Source organism: Ochotona princeps, chromosome 6 (genome assembly GCF_030435755.1).
Source record: "Ochotona princeps isolate mOchPri1 chromosome 6, mOchPri1.hap1, whole genome shotgun sequence".
Lineage (NCBI taxonomy): Eukaryota > Metazoa > Chordata > Mammalia > Lagomorpha > Ochotonidae > Ochotona > Ochotona princeps.
Genome location: NC_080837.1, coordinates 37,134,277 through 37,157,993, shown reverse-complemented (window position 1 = coordinate 37,157,993; position 23,717 = coordinate 37,134,277). Strand labels below are relative to the sequence as shown.

The window sequence follows — 23,717 nt, the reverse complement described above, 5'->3', positions numbered from 1 at the left end:
TAAATCTTTAAAGGAAAAAAAAAAAAAAGGAACAAAAAATAAGTGTGTGTGGAGGTGGGAGTGAAATGAAAGCATCTTAATCACTATTCCGAACACTTGCCCCCATTTATCTCTCCCAAATTTCTAGCAAGGTTCTTATGTAATTCATTAAACGGGATCCCATATCGGCACAGGTTCTAATCCTGGCAGCCCCACTTCCCATCAAGCTCTCTGCTTGTGGCCTGGGAAAATAGTCGAGGATAGCCCAAAGCCTTGGGACCCAGCACCCACGTGGGAGACTCGGAAGAGCTCCTGGCTCCTGGCTTTGGGCACAGCAGCAGCCGCTGTGGTCACTTGGGGAGTGAATCGTTGGACGGAAGATATTTCTGTCTCTCCTCCTCTGTATATACATATCTAACTTTGCAATAAAAAAAAATTCCAATTCCCTAATGTGCCTGTAAAAGAAACAGAAGACGGGCTAAGTGTTTGGAGAGAACTGGAAGATTTTCTGAGCTCCTGGCTCGCAGCTTCAGCTTGGCCCAGGCTTAGGCAATGCAGCCTCTGGAAACTTGCATGGTTGATTTCTCTCTGTGTGTCTCCCTATCTATTTGTAACTCAGCCTTTCAAATAAATAAATAAATAAACCTTAAAATATATTTTAACAAACACACACGTGATTAAGACCTTTTACATAAAAGACTTAGGTATTTCCAGGGCCAATTACAGGACGCTCTTTCACTTTTAACTCACCCGGGCTTGGTGGATATGATAAGCATTTTCAGCATTCTTCAGGGCCTGAGCTTTGAAATGGTTACTATCTGAAAGAAAAATTTTTATGGGTTATCAAATTTCATCAACTTTAAAGATGCAAATGATGTGCAGAGGTGTGGATTTCGAATGCCTTCATTCTGCTTATGCTTTGGCTCATGAAGGGCAGTTAGGAAAAAGGCGAAATTCCTTGACAGAGGTAAAAAGCTGAAAATGCAACACAGGCCAAGGCTGCCATGTTTACAACAGCAATAGCTGACAAAAAACAGCAGGGGATTGAGGCCCACCACCTCTTAGTTCTGGGTTTACTTCTACAAAGTGATGCCAAGAGCCAAGACAAACAATATCATAAGGACTGCAAGTTACAATTGACTCACCTTGGGTGAAACAACTTGGAACAAAAGATATAAACATGTACAAACCCCAAAATACTCTCACTGAAGCACTGCACATTCTCTTTATTTCTAGCACAAACTGATCAAAATGAACATTTTCTGTGAAATTTCTCCCAAACTTAAACTGAATTTCTGTCTAACTTTGTGGTCATAGAAACACCAAACTGAACAATCTTTTTATTATAAGAATTTTGTTATGAGGGAGATTGTTTTCACTGCTAGGACACATTTTTGATTCAACATATTGAACCTCTAACAAATCATAAAATACAAAAGTTTCCAAAATGTTCTTCTGATTAACAGCATTAACACACACGAAAGACAAAACTCACAAGAATTCATAATACACACATTTAGGTACAAACGGTGGGGCTACACAATCCCAGAATCCCAGTCGGACTCACCATAATCCTCCTGTGTGATGTTAACTAGCACTCCCCCACCAATGTCGATCTGTCTCTGGGTAGAACTATCTTCCAGTTTCCTTAGAATTTCTTCCTGGATCCCATCATGACCCATGTCTCGTTTGCGGCTCATGAAATGGGCATACAGCTCTGTTTGGGTGATTAAGAAGTTAAGTTTTCGCTGTTGTCTCTTGGCCTAAAAGAGGGAGAATTTATAGTCAAACTAGAGCCAAATAATCAATTATAACAAAGAGGTGGTAAGCATAAGTCAACAAACATTATACTGTTTGCATTCAAACTCCATTACAAATTTGTTACTTTAAAAATAAAGCAGCCAATGTTGTGACACAGCAGGTCAAGCTGGAGCCAGCTGGAATCCCAGCTACTCTGCTTCTGAGCCAGCTCTCTGGTAATGCTCCAGAGAAAGCAGTGGTGGAAGGCGCAAGCGCTGAGGGCCGCTGGGTGCATGTGGGACACCCAGGTGAAGCTACTTTGCCCTGGACCAGCTCCAGCCATCAAGGACATTTTGGGAGTGAGCCAGTGAAAAGAGAGTTGTGGCCACTTGGGGAGTGAATCATCAGACCGAAGACATTTCCCCCTCTGTCTTTCCTTCTCTCTGTATATATCTGACAGTCAATAAAAATAAAATAAATCTTTAAAAAAAAATTAATAGAGGGCCCGGCACGATAGCATAGTGGTTAAGATACTCGCCTTGAACGTGCCAGGATCTCATATGGGCACCAGTTCTAATCCCGGCAGCCCTGCTTCCCAACCAGCTCCCTGACTGTGGCCTGGCAAAGCAGTTGAGGATGGCCCAAAGCTTTGGAACCTACACCCGCTTGGGAGACCCGGAGGAAGTTCCTGGTTCCCGGCCTCGGACTGGCTCAGCCTCAGCCGTTGTGGTCACTTGGGGAGTGAACCATCAGATGGAACATCTTCCTCTCTATCTCTCCTCCTCTCTGTATATCGGCCTTTTCAATAAAATAAATAATTTTTTTAAAAAATTAATAGAATGTATCAAACCACATTTCATATGTTCTGAGAAAAAGGTAAATAAATCAACAAAAGCACTGATGCCATCAGTTATCCACAAGGTTTAGGGAACCTGGGTCATACACACCTGAATTATAAACACAGAAAATCCTGCAAAATTTGCAGACACTGGATAACTCTCAAATGCCTCATTTCGTAAATTCAATATTCTCAAAGCAGCAAATGCTTACAAATACACAAGATACCCAGGAAACTTACGACAAGAGAATAAAATCCATATTCACCCGTAAAGCCATTACTAAAGAGGGGAAAGTCAATAGCACCGAGTGGGGAACAAAGCTCCAGTTTGACAAGGGTTTAACCTAGCCCTCAAATCCACTGGTTCCCATTCTTTATTCAAATCCGAACTTTCTCTTACTTCAACTAACTCAAAATGGCAACAGACTGACTTTGGTCATTCTTTCTTCTTGCTTTATTCAGTGTTCCACATGGCCAAGATGAGTCCACACTAAGTCTGGCCTTATGCTTTGATCATCCAAAACAAAGGAAACTACATCTACCACCTGGAAGATTTCTTCTGTTCATTCCTTTTGACTGCCTTTTCTTCCAGAATTACACTGAATGAAAAGGCAGCAAAAATTAGAAGATAGTATGGAAGAGATAAGGTAAAATACTAAGGGAAGGTACTTACTGACCAAATAAAGCAGCAATTGGTTTACTGAACTAAAACTAAAATTATGGTATTCAAAATTCTATCTTTAAAATTTTTTTGCCAGATTAATGGTTAGGTACAATTTTCAAAATACAAACCAAGCCCATCCCACGGCTGCAATGAGAATTTTTAACATGTTGTGTTTTGCCCTACCTCCCGCATTTCCTCATCCAACTTGCGCTGCTCCAAAGCTTCCTTCTCTGCGCGCTTGCGGTGCTCCTTCTCCACCTTCTCGTACTTCTTCCAGTACAGCAGCATTTCCTTAGTGAGACGCCGTGCACGAGGCAAGGTCTCCTTACAGTTCTTCTGGGCTTGCAAGGCGGCTCGCCGTACCTCCTTCATGCATTGGTGGGCCAGCTGCAAACAGTAACACTGTCATGACAGGGGTCCCAACAACAGAGACCAGCTCTTCCAGGGCTATCAACCACCGTTCCTCAACCTATTCAGTGTAAATGGTTGTCCTATTATTGCAGTTCTTTCCTCTTCAACTCAATCATTTTCTTTGTATAACAATAAAACCCAGGTCTCGCTCTTAGGCCAATATCAAAAATAAGCAACACAGGAGGGCCTGGCACAGTGGCCTAGCAGTTAACATCCTTGCTTTGAACATACTGGGTTGCCACATGGGAGCCAATTCTATCCCTGGCAGCTCCACTTCCCATCCAGCTCCCAGCCCAAAGCTCTGGGATCCTGCACCTATGTGGGAGACCCGGAAGAAGCTCCTGGCTGCAGACCGGCTGAGCTCTGGCCATTGTGGGCGTTTGGGGACTGAATCACTGGATGGAAGATCTTCCTCTCTGTCTCTCCTCCTCTCTGTATATGTGACTTGGCAATAAAAATAAATAAATCTTTAAAAAAAAAAAGAAGAGTAGTATGACTAAGAAAGAGTTGACATTTGTTAGGGAGTTGCCAAGTGTCACCACACACATGAATAGTAACAGACATAACGGTTTCTAATTGTATCTTACAAGCCTAACTTACATAATCTATGTTCAAAAACTGCATTAGTTCCTCAAAACAAACCTCACAGGCAGTCATCTAATTTTCTCTTATGGAAAAAATGCACCTTAATCATTTGTTGCATGAACAGACTAAGTGCAAGAAGGTTCTATGATGTGCCCAAAGAGCATGAGTAGGATAATACACAAAAAGGCTGAAATGGGCCCAGTGCAGTAGCCTAGTGGCTAAAGTCATCACCTTACATGTGCCGGGATCCCACATGGGGGTGCCAGTTCATGTTCCAGCTACTCTACTTCCCATCCATCACTGCTTGTAGCCTGGGAAAGCAGCAGAGCATGGCCTAACAGCTTGGGACCCTGCACCTGCATGGCAGATCCACGGAAGCTTTGGATTGGCTCAGTTCCAGCTGTTGCAGCCTTTTGGGAAGTGAACTATGTGGATGGAAGATCTTTCTTTTGTCTCTCCTTCTCGCTATCAATTTGCCTTTCCAATAAAAATAAATAAATCTTGAAAAAAAAAAAAGTGAAATACCAGAAATTTGAAACAGCATCATTTTATTTATTAAGCAGATTCAGAACTGTTAGTCCTATTAGACTCAACGATCAATAAGTCATCACCAACAAAACTGGCAAGAATCGACCTAAAGAACAAGAATATACTCAGGAAAACATAAAACAGACAGTTTAAAAATCTTACCTTTCGGCTGTTGGTGAGAAACAGGTTGCGAGCCGAAGCTTTTTGCTTGTTGGCCTAAAATATTTTTAAGAAGAGTATTTCACTGAGGATTCATTTATGAAATAAAATCATGTACTGACATGCATTTTATTCAATCCTCAAAATATTAGGAAATAAATTATCAAATCAAACATAACCAGCATATATTTCTGAATGCCATCTAGATCCATACAAACTAAAGAAACATTAAACTAGGATTGATTATTGTGGCACAGCTGGTTAAGTTACCACTTTGGGACATCCAAAGCCCTTACAGGAATGCCTGGCCAAAGTTGTTTCTGGTCAGTTTCTAAGGTAGCTTCCCACCAATTCATCCCAGGAGGCAGCAGATATGCTCAAGTGCTTGAGCCTTTATCACCCACATGGGAACCCTGGAAGGAGGCCAGGCTGGAGGATTCAGCCTATCACTGTCCTGGCTGATGGGGACACCTGGAGAATGAGTGAGTGAGTGAGTGTGTGTGTAAGCATGCACGAAAAAAAGACATGGCCTAAGACAATCATGCTCCAATCAAGTGTCTTGCTTTAATTCCAGGCTCTAGCTCTGGCTTCTGATTAGTTTCCTATCAATGCAGACCCAGGAAATAAACCAGCGATGGCTCAAGTAGTTGGGTCTCTGTCACCATGTGGGAGACCCGGATGGAGTTCCTGACTCTAGGATTTGACCTGCAGAGACCTGGCATGGAGAGATGGTACTTAATAGGTGCTAGACTGTACTTAGGTGCTTTGGAGAATAAACCAGCAGATAGGAACTACTTGCCTGCCTCTGTAATAAGATTCTCTTAAAATCTATAATCTGGGGCCAGCACCATGGCATAACAGGCTAAGTCTCTGCCTGTGGCTCTGCATTACATACAAGTACTGGTTCATGTCCCGCTCACTGATAAGGGCCTGGGGGAAGCCATCGAAGATGGCCCAAGTGCTTGGGAACCTGAACCCTCAGAACAAAGTCAAAAGAAGCTCCTGGCTCCTGGTTTCAGACTGTCCCAGCTCCAGTCACTGCAGTCTTTTGGGGAGTTAACTAACCAACAGAAGACCTCTCTTTGTCTTTCAATCTCTCTGTAACTCTACTGTTCAAATAAAAATAAATCTTAAATATCTAATTATCAGGATCATCTAAATATCAGAAACTAACACACAAACTCAAATTTTAAGATTCACCAAAAAAAAAAAAAGACTAAAATAGTGTCATAAAAAACAAAAGGTAGAAGCAAAAGATTGTGTCACAACAGATTAAGTGATTGCCTATGATGCCATAGTTCAGACTATATCTGCTTGATACATCTCCCTGTCAATATGTCTGTAAAAGCAAATGGCCCCAGTAGCCGACTGCCCACCAAACATATAAAAGATTCACAGAGTTCCAAGCTCAAGCTTCCACCTGAACCAGGCCACGCCTTTGGAGACATTGAAGAAATGAAACTAGTAAACAGATTCTCTTTCTCTGCCCCTTGCTCCCTTCCTCTGTCACTCTGCCTTTCAAACAAATACTCTTTAAATAAAAATACGTATATGTTGTGATATACATCGTTGCTATTTGCAGTTAACCATACAAAGCAAAAAAACACCAGAACTTCTTTCATCTAAGTATAATCTAGCACCTATTAAGTACCATCTCTCCATGCCTCCTACTCTACCCAATCTTTGGTAACTGTGAAACTATTGGAAACTTCTGTATCAACGATTTTTTTTTCACTTCACATGAGTATGATCATGTGGAACCTACTTTCTTTGTTTCTTTTGCCTAAATAAAACAATCTGAGCAGGTACTGTGATACAAAAATGGTAAAATGCCACTTGGGAAACTCAGAGAAGGAGTTCAAGTCCCAGCAACTGTTTCTGATCCAGCTCCCTGCCAATGCACCTGACAACCCACAGAGTTCCTGGTTGCTGGCTTTGGTCCAGCCCCAATGATGTGATCTGCAGATCAACAGATAATAAGATACTGTCTTCTGTCTTTTTTTCACCTAATTCTCTCTCCCCTCTTTCAGCCTTACAAGCAAATCACTGAGAAATAGGCTATTCATGCTGGCAGGATGTGTTCCTTTTTATGTCTGGATAGTATTCTATTTTGTGTGTGTATTTTTCTTTTTAATTGATCTCTTCATTACTGCACACTTTGCAGCCACACTCTGAAACATAAAGGGCTGGTCCTAGGTCAGGAGCCAGGACACCAGTCTCAGACTTTCATCTCAGTAGCAGAAACCAATCACTGCTACCTCCAAGGGTCTATTAGGTGGAAGCTGGGGTCAGCAGCCAGGGTCCAGTATTGAACACAGATACTCCCACATGGAGTATGAATGTCTTAACTACAAGGTTAACCCCATCCTCCTTTTTCTTTTTTTTTTTAACCAATAAGCAGGCCTGGCACAGTAGCTAGTGGATAAAATGTTTGCCTTGCACGCACCGGGATCCCATATGGGCACTGGTTCACATCCTGGCTGCTCCGCTTCAACCTCTCTGCTTATGGCCTGGGAAAACAGTCAAGGACGGCCCAAAGCCTTGGGATCCTACACCCATATGGGAGACCAGGAAGAAGCTCCAGGCTCCTGGCTTTGGATTGGCTCAGCTCCAGCCATTGCGTCCACTTGGGGAGTGAACCAACAGATGGAAGATCTTTCTATTTGCCTCTCCTTCTCTCCATAAATTTGTCCTTCCAATGAAAATAAATATTAAAAAAAAAACAGCACTACATAATGACTGTCTTATAAATTCTGATCAAATCTTAGGAAAAATTTACTGAAACTTTTTTACTAGTCAGCAAACTCAAGTCCCTAGTTTTTTTCCAAACCCCAGTCTGAGCAGGTATCTGGTGCTCACAGTTCTTGCTCTGATTAGTGTACTTGAGATACTCACTGACCTTTGGTAGTTCCTTCTTCACAATGCTGAGCCACACCTTCCTGCGGCGAGCATTGAGCTGCTCGATGGATAAGTGTTTCTTCTTAGTGCCAGGGGGAGGCGCATCATGAGAAAACTTGGCAAAGACTTTGGTCTGGTGGTGATGGCGACGGGGGGATTCTTCAGAGGAAAGCTCTTCATCTCTTCGTCTTTTTTTCTTCACTTTTTTCAACTTGGCTGCAACGAAAACAGAATAACAAGGAGTTGGATTTTGTCCCCTCCATAGGAGATAGTCCCCAAAGCAGTCTCTTCATTTTAAGTCTCTTTCCTCTTCTACCTGAGGCTAGCATTGTTTATTCCTTAATCTGTTCAGGCCATAAACAGGATGATTTTACTAGTAGGGAAAAGAACACAATGAAACAGCATAAAACTAAAACACCAAGGTTCTTTTGAACCCAGTAGAAGGAAAGGACGTTTAAAGTACTACAGCTCAAATAACAGTCACAAGATGAAATAGACAGAAGAAGAAAATTAATGCACTATTTGGGCCTGGCATGATAGCCTCGTGGCTAAAGTCCTCAATTTGCATGCGCCAGGATCCCCATTGGTGCTGGTTTGGGTCCTGGCTACTCACTTCCCATCTAGCTCCTTCCTGTGTGTGGTCAGGGAAAGCAGCAGAGGACGGCCTAAAGCCTTGGGACCCTGATCCTGCATGAGAGATCCAAAGGAAGCCCCTGGCTCCTGGCTTCGGACTGACTCAGCTCTGGCCATTGTGGCCACTTCGGGAGTGAACCAGCGGATGAAGATCTTTCTCTCTCTGTCTTCTTCTCTGAAACTCTGACTTGCCAATAAAAATAAATAAATCTTATAAAATAATAACAATGCATTATTTGCTATGACATTTCAACTTGTGAGAGAAAATCATGCATGGATTAACATTTCATACAGTTTAGGGGGAGGATCTGGAGGATAAGAAAACAGAGAGAAACAAGGAGCGCACGAGAGAAAGGAAATGCTAAAAACAGTCTTATTGAGTAGAGTTCACACCTCCAGGGTAATAACCTTAACAAAAAATTTAAAATACCCCTTTCCTGAGGTCCCATTGCTCAGAGCTAAGAGATGAAAGTACACTTTCAAAGAAGAAGGAAAACACTACAGAAAATCATCGGGAAGTGATCTATTCCAAATCAACTCAGCAGCACCTTGAATTCAAACACCTTGAATTATTCTTCATACTCCCCTGTGTATAACCAACTTCTTACCATCCTTGAATATTTTCAATATTTGCAAATCATCTAAATGAAAAAAGGAATGAACTTGCTTAAACATTCATTCAAAGAACATATTTGTTAAGTCTTTCAAATTATAGAAAATACTTCAGTCAAATATGAAATAACTTTGATAATGTTCACTATGAACCAGAAAAGGGACATGGAAGTTGTTCAAATACAGCTAATTTCTACGATAGGAACTCTGTATTACAAATGTAGAACAGGCAACACACAATTCTGAAAATAAAAATGAATACAAAGGGAAGGCAAGTAAACAGTCACCTTTAAGTTTCTTTTCCTCCTTAAATTTCTTTTTTCGAGGTCCAAGTAGGTGTCGCTGTTGCTCGTAGAAAGGGTCATACGTGGACAGCAAACCTGCACTGTAGTATTGATACTGCTGCAACTGAAGCATGAAAACCATGACAAGCTTGCGTGTGTTCTACTTCATGGAAAAGCTGACACAAACCAACCACTGAAGACAGTATTCTTCCCAAAAATGATAAATGATTCTTCCTTGGGTTAAAAACAAAATCGGTCCAACTGCCATGCACTTGACAGCTTACTGGACAAAACTGGAAAAGGAAATCCATTGTGCATCTGAGTTTCTACGTAACAGATATCAATTGTGATACATGTTCCCCCACAAGGGGAGCGCGTGAACGCAGTTTGCCTCTACCACAAGTTATGCAGTCAAGTTTGCCACATTTGGGGAAATCCCAGGGGTCAGCACATCGCCAGTACAATGGATGAGCCTCGCTCTGGGAAAACCACCTGCCTGATCATGGTATCTCTCTGTTAGGTTAAGTATGTACATTTGAGAGATGTAATCAACTCCTTCCCAAAAGGAATTTCTAAGCAGAAATTCATCGATAAGAAATAAACCAGGCTTCTCATCACACCCATCCTCAAGCACAAATGTGGTTACAACGTTGATAGCGGCCCTCTCCCCTCCTCTCCTCATGTCCTCCAAATACAAAAAAAAAAAAAAAAAAAAAATTAGAAACAGTTGTCTCACCCACTTTTCCCAATACTTAAACCCATCCAACCATAATACATATCCTTCTCAACTATGTAAACAGCATCAAAAATAACCTAAATGCATCACAGCAAGAACCAGCTAAACTAATGGACCATTCATAAATCAATGTGGAGCCCAGTGCGGTAGCCTAGTGGCTGATGTCTTCATCTTACATGTGCCAGGATCCCATATGGGCATCTTTTCATGTTTCAGCTGCTCCACTTCCCATCCAGCTCCCGGCTTGTGGTCTGGGAAAGCAGCAGAGGACAACCCTAAGCCATGGAACCTTGCACCTGCATGGCATCGGATTGGCTCAGCTCTGCTGCAGCCACTTAGGGAGTGAACCAGCAGATGGAAGATCTTTCTCTGTCTTTCCTTCTCTATAAATCTGAATCCCCAATAAAAATAAATAAATAAATAAACAAATAGATTGATTTTAAAAAGAATAAACCATGTTTCAACTACCAGCAGGTCTGCAAATTTACTAAGATTCCTGATGATTATGTTACATTTCTTTTAAAAAATCAACAATCATTCAAATTGTCTCATCTATTTTAACTCTTTTCCACTTCCACTAGGAGAGTCTGCTATTACCTGCCTACACAGCCATGATTCTAACTCTTGAATAATGTAACTTCTACTGAGGAAACAGCAAGCCCTTTCAAACATTATTTAAATTACTTGTTAAGTTTCACATTTTCTCTCAAAATACGGAAGCACAAGGGGAAGCAACGTGCTTTCACCTCCTGAGGCCTAGCACCCCAAAGGGCACCAAGTCTCAGCTGCTCCACTTCTGACCCAGCTCTCTGCTCATGTGCCTGGGAAGGTACCCATATAGGAAATCTAGATGGAGTTCCATTTTGCCAGACTCAACTTGGCCCATTCCTGCTGAACAAAACCATTTGGGGAAGGGACCCACAGACTGAAAATTTCTCTGTCTCTATAAATCCATTTACTAAATAAATGAATATATACATGACATATAGTATATATAGTAAGATTCATTTATTTATTTATTATTTGTATTGGAATAGTAGATTTAAAAAGAGATGGAGAGATAAAGATCTTCCATCCACTGGTTCACTCCCCAAGTAGTCATAATAGCCGGAGTTGAGCAATCAAAAGCCAGGAGCTTCTTCTGGATCTCCCATGCGGGTGCAGAGAACCAAGGCTTTGGGCTGTCCTCTGCTGCTTTCCCAGGTCACAAGCAGGGAGCTGGATAGGAAGTGGAGCATATAGGATAGGAACCAGCATCCATATGGGATCCCTGCACAATCAAGGCGAGGAGCTTGGCCACTAGCCTACTGCACTGGGCCCATAAATAAATGTTTTTAAAAAATTACGGTCAGTGCTCGCTATGACAGCAATAAATTGAAAAATTTCATGCTCCACTGTTGAATTTCATTCATGGAATATAGCCAAGTGAGTTGCCCAAAGACTAAAACCAGGATGAACAAGTAACATGGAGAACTATTCTGAGGTCCCTATCAAATAAGCATCCATCAAGCTGTACATAACATGCATAAACTCCCTTACTTATATGTTTTACTTCCATTTTAAAAATGAGCAAATATTTGGACCACCAAGTGCTTTAGACTGGATTTGAAGAAACTGTGATTTAAAACAGTCTGATATTCTGTTTATCACTTCTGTATTAGTAAGCTTCAGCAGGTAATTAAAAAGCCCTTAAGCCAACTTTGGAATAACTGCTGGAAAAGTGCTAAATCCTCAAGTACACTATTGATTATTATGTACAATGAGTCACAGCTCTGACAAAAATTGGAGTACCGGCCCCGCGGCGTGACCTAGAGGCTAAAGTCTCACCTTGAACAACCCGGGATCCCATATGGGTGCCGGTTCTAATCCCAGCAGCTCCACTTCCCATCCAGCTCCCTGCTTGTGGCCTGGGAAAGCAGTCGAGGATGGCCCAATGCTTTGGGACCCTGTACCCGTGTGGGAGACCCAGAAGAGGTTCCTGGTTCCCGGCTTTGGATCAGCACAGCACCGGCCATTGCGGCTCACTTGGGGAGTGAATCATCGGATGGAAGATCTTCCTCTCTGTCTCTCCTCTCAGTATATCCGGCTTTCCAATAATAATAAATAAATCTTTAAAAAAAAAAAACTGGAGTGCTTTTCTAATAATGTTCAAAAAGCTACCCCTTGAAACTATTATTTCAATGTCAATGTGAGAAGGAAGTAGTTTTGTTCTAAGACTATCTGTGTTGATCAGCAAACACTGGAATGCACATTTTACAAGTCCTCAAAAGGTTAAGCAGAGAATAACAGGAACCAACAACTCTAATGCCACAGAAATGAATTCAGAAAAACCTGCATACAAATTTTCCTGGTAGCACTAGAAATAATTGCAAAGCCAACCAGTGGATGGGAGAATAAAATGTGATATGAAATTTCTAGAGAATCTGGCAATAGAAAGGAATGAAATGCTGACATGCCACAACATAAACGACCCTTGAAAACAGCACACTAAGACCAAAAATAAAGGTGCTAAACACTAAAGACTACCTGCTACATAATGTCCTGTGCAGTTAATGACTAAGTGGGCACGTTTACAAAGACAGAAGATGGACTGGCAGTTGCCTGGGAGATGGAGAATAAGGAATAAGGGCTGTGGATTTTCTTTCTGAAATGATGAAAATATTCTAGAAATAGTGATAATATTAATATAATTCTACTAACTACTCAAATACATGCTTTAAAAGGTTAATTTTTAGCATGTGATTTATGTCAACAAACCTAATAAAGGTCATCTAAACACAAGGTTAAAATGACATTTCTTCAGGGTCAGCACTGCAGTGCAGCAAGCAAGGCTGCCTCCTGAGATGCCAGAATCCCCACATGGACACCAGTTTGTATACATGCTGCTAAAGCAAGGCATGGACATCAGTCTGATTCCTTTCCAATCCAGCTCCCTGCTAAAGCGCCTGGGAAAGCAGTGGAAGATTGCCCAAGTGTTTGGGTCACTGTACCCCTGCACGTGGGAGACCTAGAAGACACTCCTGGCTTCAGCAAAGACTGACCCTGACCATTGTGGACATCTGGGCAGTGAACTAGTGAGTAGAAGAGCTCTGTCTCCCCAGCAAAACTGTCTTTCAAATACAATAAATTAATAATAATTAAAAAGAGATGTATCAGGCCCGGCGGCATGGTCTAGCGGCTGAAGTCCTCGCCTTGAACACCCTGGGATCCCATGTGGGCGCCGGTTCTGGTCCTGGCAGCTCCACTTCCCATCCAGCTCCCTGCTTGTGGCCTGGGAAAGCAGTCGAGGACGGCCCAGTGCACTGGGACACTGCACCCGCGTGGGAGACCTGGAGGAGGTTCCTGGTTCCAGGCACTGGATCGGCGCGCACCGGCCGTTGCGGCTCACTTGGGGAGTGAATCATCGGATGGAAGATCTTCCTCTCTGTCTCTCCTCCTCTCTGTATATCTGACTTTGTAATAAAATAAATCTTAAAAAAAAAAAAAAAAAAAATAGATGTATCTCCGATGACTACCAAGTAAGCATAGTCTGAAGTTTCTCCTACAAGGCGTACCTCCTTGTCTTTACTGTACTTATTTTGGTGAAGTTTCTTGTACTTGTGGAGTCTAAGCATGTTGTGAAGTTCTTCTCTGCTGAGGTTGAGCTCGTCATCTTCTTCATCATTGTCTTCACTCTGAGACTCTGCCTCACTGGACTCGTCACTTAACAGAATGCTCTGAAAAGGGAGCGAAAGAGAAATTAACATTTGCCATGAAACAATTCCATGTATATTCCAAGCATTTTTTCCAGAACTCAATACAATGATAAAAATAATTAAAGATACTCTTTCTTTTTTCCCCTATACTGCTCTTTCATCAATCCAACTGAAGAAGAAAAGGACAATAATTAAACTTAACAGGCGCAAGTTCCACAGCACCTAAACATGGGAAATGCTACAAACAGGAAGGGAGCTGAGCTGTACTAAGAACTTAAAATATATATTAAGCACTCGAATTTAAACATCAAATATCATGGCCAAAACAACTACTTCTTTGTTATAAATGAATACAGACAGTAAGCAGTAATGGCCAAAAAAAGAGAATCATTCAAAACAAGCATTAATTGACAAATGGAAAAGTAAAATCTGGTATATTCAGATAGTAAAATGTTATTCAGCCTTTTAAAAATGGACTACTAATATATACCACAATATAAATAACTTCGATATAACATTGAGTACAAGGAGCCAGACACAAAAGAATTTACACGTTTTATAATTCAATTTACATGAAATGTCCAGATCATGCAAATTGACAGAGACCAGAAATAGGCTAGAGAGAATGTCAGGGACTGGTGAAGGGAGAGTAAGTAGAGCCAAAACTGTGTCATGAGAGATTAAGCCACCACCTGCAACACAGTCATCCCATGAGTGTCGGTTTGAGTCAGGGCTGCTCCACTTACAGTCCAAGTCTCTGCTAACGTGACTGGGGAAACAACTGAAGACAACCAAAGCCTGGCCCCTGTTATCTTTGAGGAAGACCCAGATGAAGCTCCTGACCCAGATAGTCCAATCCATTGCAGCCATTTGGACAATTAAGCAGTAACTGAAAAACCTGTTTTCTCTCCTCTCTATACTTCTGCTTTTTAAATCAATCAATCTTTTTTTAAAAAAATAGATTAAAAAAAAGATGTGGGCATGATTGCCACAAGCACAAGGTTTTGGGGTCAGAGCTGTGAGGGGAGGTAAAGCCACCGCCGGCATAAGAGTCAGTTCAATCACCAGCTGCTTGTCTTTCAATCCAACTCTTTTAGGAAAGAAGTGCAGCTCGTGGTTTCTGCCTTTGGACCAACCTAGCTCCAGCTGTTACAGGTATTTGGGGAGTGAACTGGCACATAAAAGATTCTCTAATTCTGCCTTTCAAGTAAAAACAAACAAACAAACAAACAAATAAAGCGAACAGTGTCTTTCTAAAGTGATCTCATGTTATGAAACAGTGGCAATAGCTGCCCAACTATACAAATATAATAAAAATCACTAATTTTCAAACTTCAAAGATGTGGATTTTAGGGCAAGTGAATTATACCTCAATTTTATTTAATTTTTTTTAAAGATTTATTTTAATTTTATTGCCAGATATACAGAGAGGAGGAGAGACAGAGAGGATGATCTTCTGTCCGATGGTTCACTCTCCAAGCAGCTGCAACAGCTGGAGCTGAACCGATCTGAAGCCAGGAGCTCAAGAGCTTCTTCCAGATCTCCCATGCAGGTACAGGATCCTAAGGCTTTGGGCCATCCTCGATTGCTTTCCCAGGCCACAAGCAGGGAGATGGAGGGGAAGTAGAGTTACCGGGATTAGAACTTGCGCCCATATGGGATCCCAGCACATTCAATGCGAGGACTTTAGCCATTAGGCCACCACACTGGGCCCTATACCTCAATTTTAAATAATGTGACAGTAAAGCATAGATATTTCCACCTTCCCAACTGCCTAAAGCCTTACTGGCTTAGACCAATCAGATATTCCACACAGGAGTCTTTGAAAGAGCTTTTAATCGAAGCGAAGTCATAAATTACACTGATCTCTTCAGGTAAAAGTAAGAAACAGAAATAATCAGTTTAACAGAAAAAAAAAACCATTATTCTTTATTCAATCTGTACATTTAATGGACTTTCTTTCAGGTCTTCCATTTGGGTGCAGGGTCCCAAGGCCTCAGGCCAACCTCTACTGCTTTCTCAGGCCACAAGCAGGAAGCTGGATGGGAAATGGCATAGCCGGGATACAAACCATTGCCTATATGGGATCCCAACGCATGCAAGGCGAGGATTTACCCACTGAGTCATTGCACCAGGCCTTCTGATGAGCTTTTATATTCCTTCCTTCCTCACAGAAAATGATTTCAATGGGGCCAGCACTGTGGCACAGCAAAGTAAACAACTACCTGAGACACAGGTATCCCAAAATCAACATGCTAAATAGTTTGTTCTTATTTTCAATCCAGCTTCCTGATAATGTGCCTGGTAAAACAGTAGATGATGGCCAAAGCACTTGGCAATCTGCCACTCACATGGGATATCCAGATGGAGTTCCTGCTTCCTGCCTCCGGTTTGTTCCATCCCTAGCTGTTGTAGCCATTTTGAAAATGAACCAGCAGATGAAAACCTGTCTCTCCCTTTCTCTCGGTTATTATACCTTACAGATAAATAAATAAACAAATAAATAAATAAATCTTTTCCCTGTAACCTTTGCAAAAGCAACCCACATCCAGCACAACTGCTTCACACCTAAGAAAAACCTGTCATTCTGCCAAATGAACTGGTAAATGCCCATTGTGTCAGGAATTTGGACAGATTATTTGGACAGCAAATACACTGCCTTATCTCTTACCTTTAGCCACTTTCTGCTTTTCTTCAACTTAGAAAAGTTATATAAATTCCCCTTGTCAGATTTTGATTCTGTACAAAGAAACATAAAGAATTAAAAAAACGAAAGAATGACTGCCCCAAAAGAATTGTTGGTACAAAGGAGGAGCTCCAATCACACTGACCTGACTGCAGAACTCCATTCAGTGAGTATGTGTTTACCATTCCAGAACTGCTTGCTCCAGAAGTTTCACCAAGCAATGAATTTGGAGGTTCTTCCTTAACTTGTATTAAGGGATCCCCAGACTGGGGCAATAAAGGATTACTGTCATCCAACCCATCTTCACTGTCATCACTACAAATTGAAGAATGGTGGATTAGTCTAGAATCACAAGTGATACAGCAAACTAGAGTAACTCAAGGTTAAGGGTTGGTATTGTGGCAGAGTGCAATAAGCTGCCACTTGCAATGTGGGCAACCTATATTATCACAGGTTCATGTCCTAGTTGCGCCATTTCTGATCCAACCCCCTGATAACAGTATGGGAAAAGCAGCTCAAAATGGACCAAAGAGCTGGTTCCCACCACCCAGGTGGGATACCTCGAACTAGCACACAGCCTCTGTATTTAGCCTGGCCCAGCCACAACCATGGTGGCCATAAGGGGACTTAACCAACAGACAGAGGATTTTTCTCTCTGTAGCTCTCTCAAATAAATAAAAAAACCAATCCTTTGAGTAAGTTGATTGTTATTTGAGAATTGAAAAAATAACAATATAAAATGTAATAAAAGCCACAAAAAAATTTAACCCTAAAATATATAATGATCGACGAGAATCAGCATTGTGGTTACATGTTATACTGCAAACATGAAATAACACACCTAGAAATATTTCTGTTGAAGATGGCTGATGTCTGTCGCAGAAAATGGTCCAAGCGGAGGGCCCTCTCCAGGTACTGAAGGTAGAGGGGCTTTGCCAGCTCAGAGCAGCTGCCATCGTCCCCGGCACCCAACTCCGAGGCCATAGAACAAATTTGTCTTCATGCACAAGGACTTCGACTGCACGGCTGCAGGACAGAGACAAGCATGAAAGGTGACTTAGCTACCTGCTCTCCCTTCCCCTTTCCCTTTTGCTTTCAGGGTAAACTCAGACTTCTTAGAAAACAAAACACTGAGAAGACAGCAACCTACAGAAAGATCACAATCAAGTTCTTGTTAGACACCGATTCCTAACAAGAAGGCAGAAGTCAAAAGGAACACTGTCAAATGCCACAAGAACATTCAGATATTTTCTCAAAACAAGCACTGCAAAACTTCACTTATTTCACACCTTATTAAAAATTTATTTTTTATTTAAATTCATCCATTTTAACATTTTTATTACATAGGTGAGGGAACAAGAGAGACAAAGGAGGTCTCCAGGTGGGATGGAAAGGATAGGGAAGGACTGGGGGAGAAAGTGGGTGAGGGAAAGACCTCGCCCTCCCTCAATGGGGACACCTACTGCCCTTTTCCCCTGTAATTAACAATTACCACAACTACTTGGTTGTGTAGTCACCAGCTATCCAAATCTGAATTGCAAGCTCACCATACTACAAAGTACTATGGTAAGTACTAAAGGAACTCCAGGCAGCACTGCTTTAAAACTACTTATCAACTGTGTACTGATATCTGAGGAAACATGTCAAGAATAGGTATAGATGGGGCCCAGCGCATTAGTGTAGTGGCTAAAGTGTTCGCCTTGAACGCACCGGGATGCCACATGGACGCCGGTTCTGATCCTGGCAGCCCCACTTCCCATCCATCTCCCTGACTATGGCTGAGAAATCAGTCGAGGACGGCCCAAAGCCTTGGGATTCTGCACCTGCGTGGGAGACCGAGGAGCAGCCCTGTGCTCCTGGCTTCGGACTGGTTCAGCTCCAGTCACTGCGGCCACTTGGGGAGTCAACCATCAAACAGCAGATCTTCCTCTCTGTCTCTCCTCCTCTCTGTATATCTGCATTTCCAATAAAAATAAATAAATCTTTAAAAAAATTATAGTAATAGGTATAGTGGTAGGGAACCTTTTGTAAAAACACAACAATAAGGAAAATTTAGAAATGATTTTAAAAATTAAAACCTCGGGTGAGTGAGAGAAACAGTAGTTCTACGTGAGCACTCCTTTTACCACCGAACACTGAAGAAAATTAGTGAGAACATCTTCACTGGGTCCAGTGTAGTGGCACTGCAGCTCAAGCTGCTGCCTGTGATCCCCGCTTTCATGTTAGAACACGGAACATTTTGGTTCCAAGTGTTCTGCTTCTGATCTTTCAATTTGACTCAGTGACACCTGCTTCAAACATTCACAGCACAAAGCAGCAGATGGAAGATCCAACACTGCTTTTATTTATATCTCTCTCTCTCTCTCTCACATATATACATACGCACACAAATATTCTAATTAAATGATATATCATGTATAAATGTTTATGTATATATTAAACATTTATATATATACATGACATACATATATATGCGACCAGATTTCAGTTTTAAGATATGATAAACTATTAAGTTTATAGAAACATTTGAAAACTTTCAATACTCTGAAATGTGAAGTAAATATTTCTGGTCCAAACAATATCTTTTTAAAATAACATGCTTTTCTTTTTTTAAAAAAAATTTTATTTCTTTATTTTATTTGAAAGGTATATTTCAGAGAGAGAATAAGAGATAAAGAGAGGTCTTCCATTTGCTAATTCACTTCCCCAGATGACAGTAACAGCCGAAATTGGGCTAGTCTGACGCCAGCAGCCAGGAACCTCCTTCAGGTCTCCCACATTGGTGCAGGGTCCAAGGATTTGTGCCATCCTCTGCTGCTTTCCCAGGCCATGAGCACATAGCTGGACTGGGAAGTGAAGCGGCCAGGACTTGAACTAGCACCCATAGACAATGTTGGCACTGCGGGCATACAATCAGCCCACTAAGCTACAGAGCCAACTCTGAAATGATAAAATCCTTGAGTTTTGTTCTTACCACGATAACTTTTTAAAAAGGTTTATTTTTATGTGAAAGGCAGCTATAGAGAGGAAGAGACACAAAGAGGAAGATCCTCCATTAGCTGATTTACTTTCCAAGTGGCCACAACAGTTGAAGCTGAGACAATTCGAAGCCAAGAGCCTCTTCCAGGTCTCCCACATGGGTGCAGGGTCCCAAGGCCTTGGGTCGTCCTTGACTGTCTTCCCAGGCCACAAGCAGGGAGCTGGATGGGAAGCGGGGCTGCTGGGATTAGAACTGCTATCTATACAGGATCCCGGAGTGTGCAACGCAAGGACTTTAGCCACTAACCCACAACTCTAATTTTTTAGTCTCCTAATTCATCTATCTACTTAAAAGAACATTGAGACAAAAGAAAAAAAAAAAAGATTAAAAAAAAAAAAAAAAGAATGTTGAAATTTCACCCCCTAATTGACCTAGATCCCTAGCAAAATCCTAGCAGGCTTTTATTATTATTTCTTGAAAGGTACAGAGACAGAGCTCCCATATACTGGTTCACTCCCCAACTGATGGTAACAACAAGGCTAGGCCACGCTGAAGCCAGGAATGGAAAACTGAGTTCAAGTCTCCCACATGGGTGGCATGAACACAAATACTTTATCTGCAGCCTCCCCCAGTGCACAACAGGAAGCTGGACTCGAAGCAGAGCCAAGGCTTGAACCCAGGCACTCTGCCTTGGGATGTATTCCAAACAGCAGTGTATATGTGCTGCCCAAGCAAGCACATCCAAATAGCAGTGTAACCACTGTGCCAAATGCCCATAGGCACTCCCAGCCCACTATCTTAGGCACAAGTTGTCAAGTTTCATTTTCTTAAATTTATATGTAATCACAAACAACCCATAAAAGTCAAAATAATTTTTAAAGATGAGAGACAAACTACTTAAGATTGCTGGTGTTAAGTATGTGAAATTATAGTCATCACTACAATGTAATACTGGCAACATGAGTTCTCTGACAGCTTAGCTGAGAACCCAGAAACAAATCATTACATTTATGGTTAAACTGTCATCAAACACGTCAATGCAATACCAGTGCAGGAAAGGATAACCTTTAAAGTACACTGTACAAGGACTAAGAAAATTTAAACCCTTAACTCACACCAGGCACAAAAATTAACTCAAAATGGATCACAGATCTAAGAAAAACCTGTACTATGAAACTTACAAGAAAAAAACAGGAAAACATCTCCATGACTGGCCATGGTTATGGAAAACGTCATAAATAAGACATTGAAACATAATCCATGAGAGAAGAAACTGGTAACCAAAATGCTCAAAATTTAAAGCTTAATCTATGCTTCAAGAGACAATATTCAGAAAATGAATACAAGCCACAGCAGAAGAGAAAGCATCAACTAGTCATCTGACAAATATCCTATATTCATAACACATACAGCTCTTATTGGAGTGGGCATATAGGAAATGGTTAAGATAAACGCATGCAGGGCCTGGCTGCTCCACTTCCCACCCAGCTCATAACTTGTGGCCTGGGAGGGCAGTGAAGCATAGTTAAAGGCGTTGGGACCCTGCAAGCACACAGGAGACCAGAGGAAGCTCCTGGCTCCTGGCTTCAGATCAGATCCGCTCCGGCCGTTGAGGAGTGAACCAGAGGACAAAGATCTTTCTGTCTCTCCGTCTCTCCTTCTCTCTGTAAAACTGACTTCCCAATAAAAAATTTTTAGATCTTCAAAAAAAAAACAAAAACCCCACATACTGGGATTCAATGACGAGTGGAGCAAGTTAAGGTCCCGCCTGCAAAGCTGGCATCCCCATATGAAAGCAGTGGAAGATGGCTCAACTCTTTGGGCCTCTGCAGCCACTTGGGAAACCCAGATGAAACTCCTAGCTCCCGACTTCAGACCAGCCCAGTTTCAGCTTTGCAGCCATTTGGGAAACAAACCAGCAGGTGGAAGATTGGGCTCTTTCTTTATCTCTTTCTCTCAAAGAAAAATAAATAAATCTTATAAAAAAAAGAGAGAGAGAGAGAGAAGAAAAGGAAAAGAAAAAAGAAACAAAAGAACATATTCCACCAGCAAGAGTAAGCATCCCATACGGGCACCAGTTCACGTCACAGCTGCTCTACTTCCTAATAGCACCCTGTGTATGGCCTAGGAAAGCAGTGGAAGATGGTCCAAAGTCATGATACCCTGAAGTCACATGGGAGACCAAGAAGAAGCTCCTGGTTCCTGGCTACGGATCGGCTCAGCTCTGGCCGCTGTGGCCATTTGGGAAGTCAATCATCACATGAAAGAGCTATCTCTCCTCTCTGTAAATCTGCCTTTCAAATAAAAAACAAAAAAATCTTTAAAAAGAAAAAAAAAGCTCTTACAACCCAATTTAACAGAAGACAAACAACTACTGAAATTTTTTTTTTTAAGATTTATTTAAACCATTTAGAGCTATACACATTGGAGATTGGGCTGGAATTTCTAACAAATATTTTAATGCGTCCAGTGTCCTTTTTGAGTTAAATATAAATTACATACTTGTCAAAAAAAAAGATTTATTTATTTTTATTACAAAGTCAGATATACAGAGAGGAGGAGAGACAGAGAGAAAGATCTTCCGTCCAATGATTCACTCCCCAAGTGACCTCAATGGCTGGTGCTGTGCCGATCCGAAGCCAGGATCCAGGAACTTCCTCCAGGTCTCCCACAATGGTGCAGGATCCCAAAGCTTTGGGCCAGCCGACCTTGACTGCTTTCCCAGGCCACAAGCAGGGAGCTGGATGGGAAGTGGAGCTTCCGGGATTAGAACCGGCGCCCATATGGGATCCCGGGGCGTTCAAGGCGAGAACTTTAGCCGCTAGGCCACGCCGCTGGGCCCAGAACTAATCCAATTTTAACATGTGTAACATTTTGAACAGTTTGTCAAAGAAGATATATGAACTTCTAAAAACAGATGAAATATATTGAAAATAAATAAAAATTGAAAATTACAAGACCCCATCTGATTCTAAGATGACTATACTAAAAAAGACGGAAAGGGGTAACACCGTGAGTTAGTGGGCTGAGCTGGAGCCTGGGATGCCCACAGCCAGAGTACCAACTGTGCTATACATACAGTATAGTCCCTCCTCTCCAGCTCCCTCCTAGTGCAATTAGAAAAGCAAGAGAAAACGGCTAATGGCTTGGGTCCATGCTGCCCACAAACCCTGCTGATATTCCTAGATTCTGCTTCCAACCTGGTCCAGAACAGTCATTGCAGCCATTTGGGGAGTGAATCAGCAAACAGATGCTCACTGTTCCTCTCTCTCCTTCCTCCATGCTCCCAGCCTTCTTTCCATCACTTTGCCTTTCTAAGAAACAAATCAATATAAGGGGCCTGTGCTGCGACACAGGGAGAGAGGAACACTGACTGCAACATCAGCATTCCATATGAGCACCGATTCGATTCCAGCTGCTCTACTTCCCATTTAACTCCCTGTTAACACATCCGAGAAAGCAGAAGACAAAAGAGTAGCATAGGCCTTTGCGACCCATGTGAGAAACCAGAATTGAGTTTCTGGCTTAGCTCATATCTGACTCTGGTGGACATTTGAGGAGAAACAGAAATATTTGTTTCTCTGCCACTCCCTTCTATGACACCTTTTATATAAATAAATCTCAATTAAAAGAATTAAATTAATTAAAAGAAGAAATGCCTCAATATAGGAATCAGCATTATGTTGCAATAAATAAAGCTACTGCCTGCAATCCTGACATTACACATGGGTCACGGTTTTTGTCCCAGCAGCTCCACTTCCAATCCAACTTCCTGCTAATGATCTAGAAAAGCAACTGGATGGTTCAAGCAATCCCTGACTCCCACATAGATGAAACTCCGGACTCCTGGCTTCAGCCCAGCCCAGCTGTGGCCAATACAGTCATCTGGGGAAAGAATCAACAGATACAAGATGCCTCCGTCTCTCCCCATCTCTCTGCAACTGATGTCTAAATAAACAAATAAATTTTAAAAGTTAGATATAGGAGCTGGCACTGTAGCTTAATATGCTAAGCTTCCACCTGCAGTGCCAACATTTCATACAGGCACCGGTTCAAAGTACCGGTTGCTACACTTCTGATTCAGCTCCCTGTACCCATATGGGAGAACCAGAGGGAGGTCCAAGTTCACAGCGTAAGATCAGCTCTGCTTCAGCATGTGTGGTCATTTGGGGCGTGAACTAGTGTGTGCAAGATCTCTCTGTATTTGCTTCCCTCTCTGTGAAATCTACCTTTCAATAAAAATAAAATAAGTATTTAAAAAGTGCCTAGGTTTGAGTCCTAGCTAAGCT

General features: G+C 41.8%; 1 protein-coding gene and 1 non-coding gene across 2 annotated transcripts in view; both read right to left on the bottom strand.

Moving 5' to 3' along the window:
* INO80 (INO80 complex ATPase subunit) overlaps nt 1-23,717 on the bottom strand; it is a 125,309-nt gene that overhangs the window by 85,319 nt on the left and 16,273 nt on the right. The window contains exons 2-11 of the mRNA XM_058666057.1: nt 17,290-17,474; nt 16,594-16,763; nt 16,434-16,501; nt 13,622-13,783; nt 9,335-9,455; nt 7,804-8,018; nt 4,908-4,961; nt 3,405-3,608; nt 1,547-1,742; nt 730-797 (exon numbers count right to left, since the gene is read on the bottom strand). Coding sequence (XP_058522040.1) covers nt 730-797; nt 1,547-1,742; nt 3,405-3,608; nt 4,908-4,961; nt 7,804-8,018; nt 9,335-9,455; nt 13,622-13,783; nt 16,434-16,501; nt 16,594-16,763; nt 17,290-17,432 — 1,401 coding nt within the window. The 5' untranslated portion in view covers nt 17,433-17,474. The remainder of the gene's footprint in view (nt 1-729; nt 798-1,546; nt 1,743-3,404; nt 3,609-4,907; nt 4,962-7,803; nt 8,019-9,334; nt 9,456-13,621; nt 13,784-16,433; nt 16,502-16,593; nt 16,764-17,289; nt 17,475-23,717) is intronic.
* LOC118759386 (U1 spliceosomal RNA) lies at nt 9,697-9,860 on the bottom strand. The gene has a single exon (XR_004996176.2). It is a non-coding gene; the product is annotated as a U1 spliceosomal RNA (small nuclear RNA).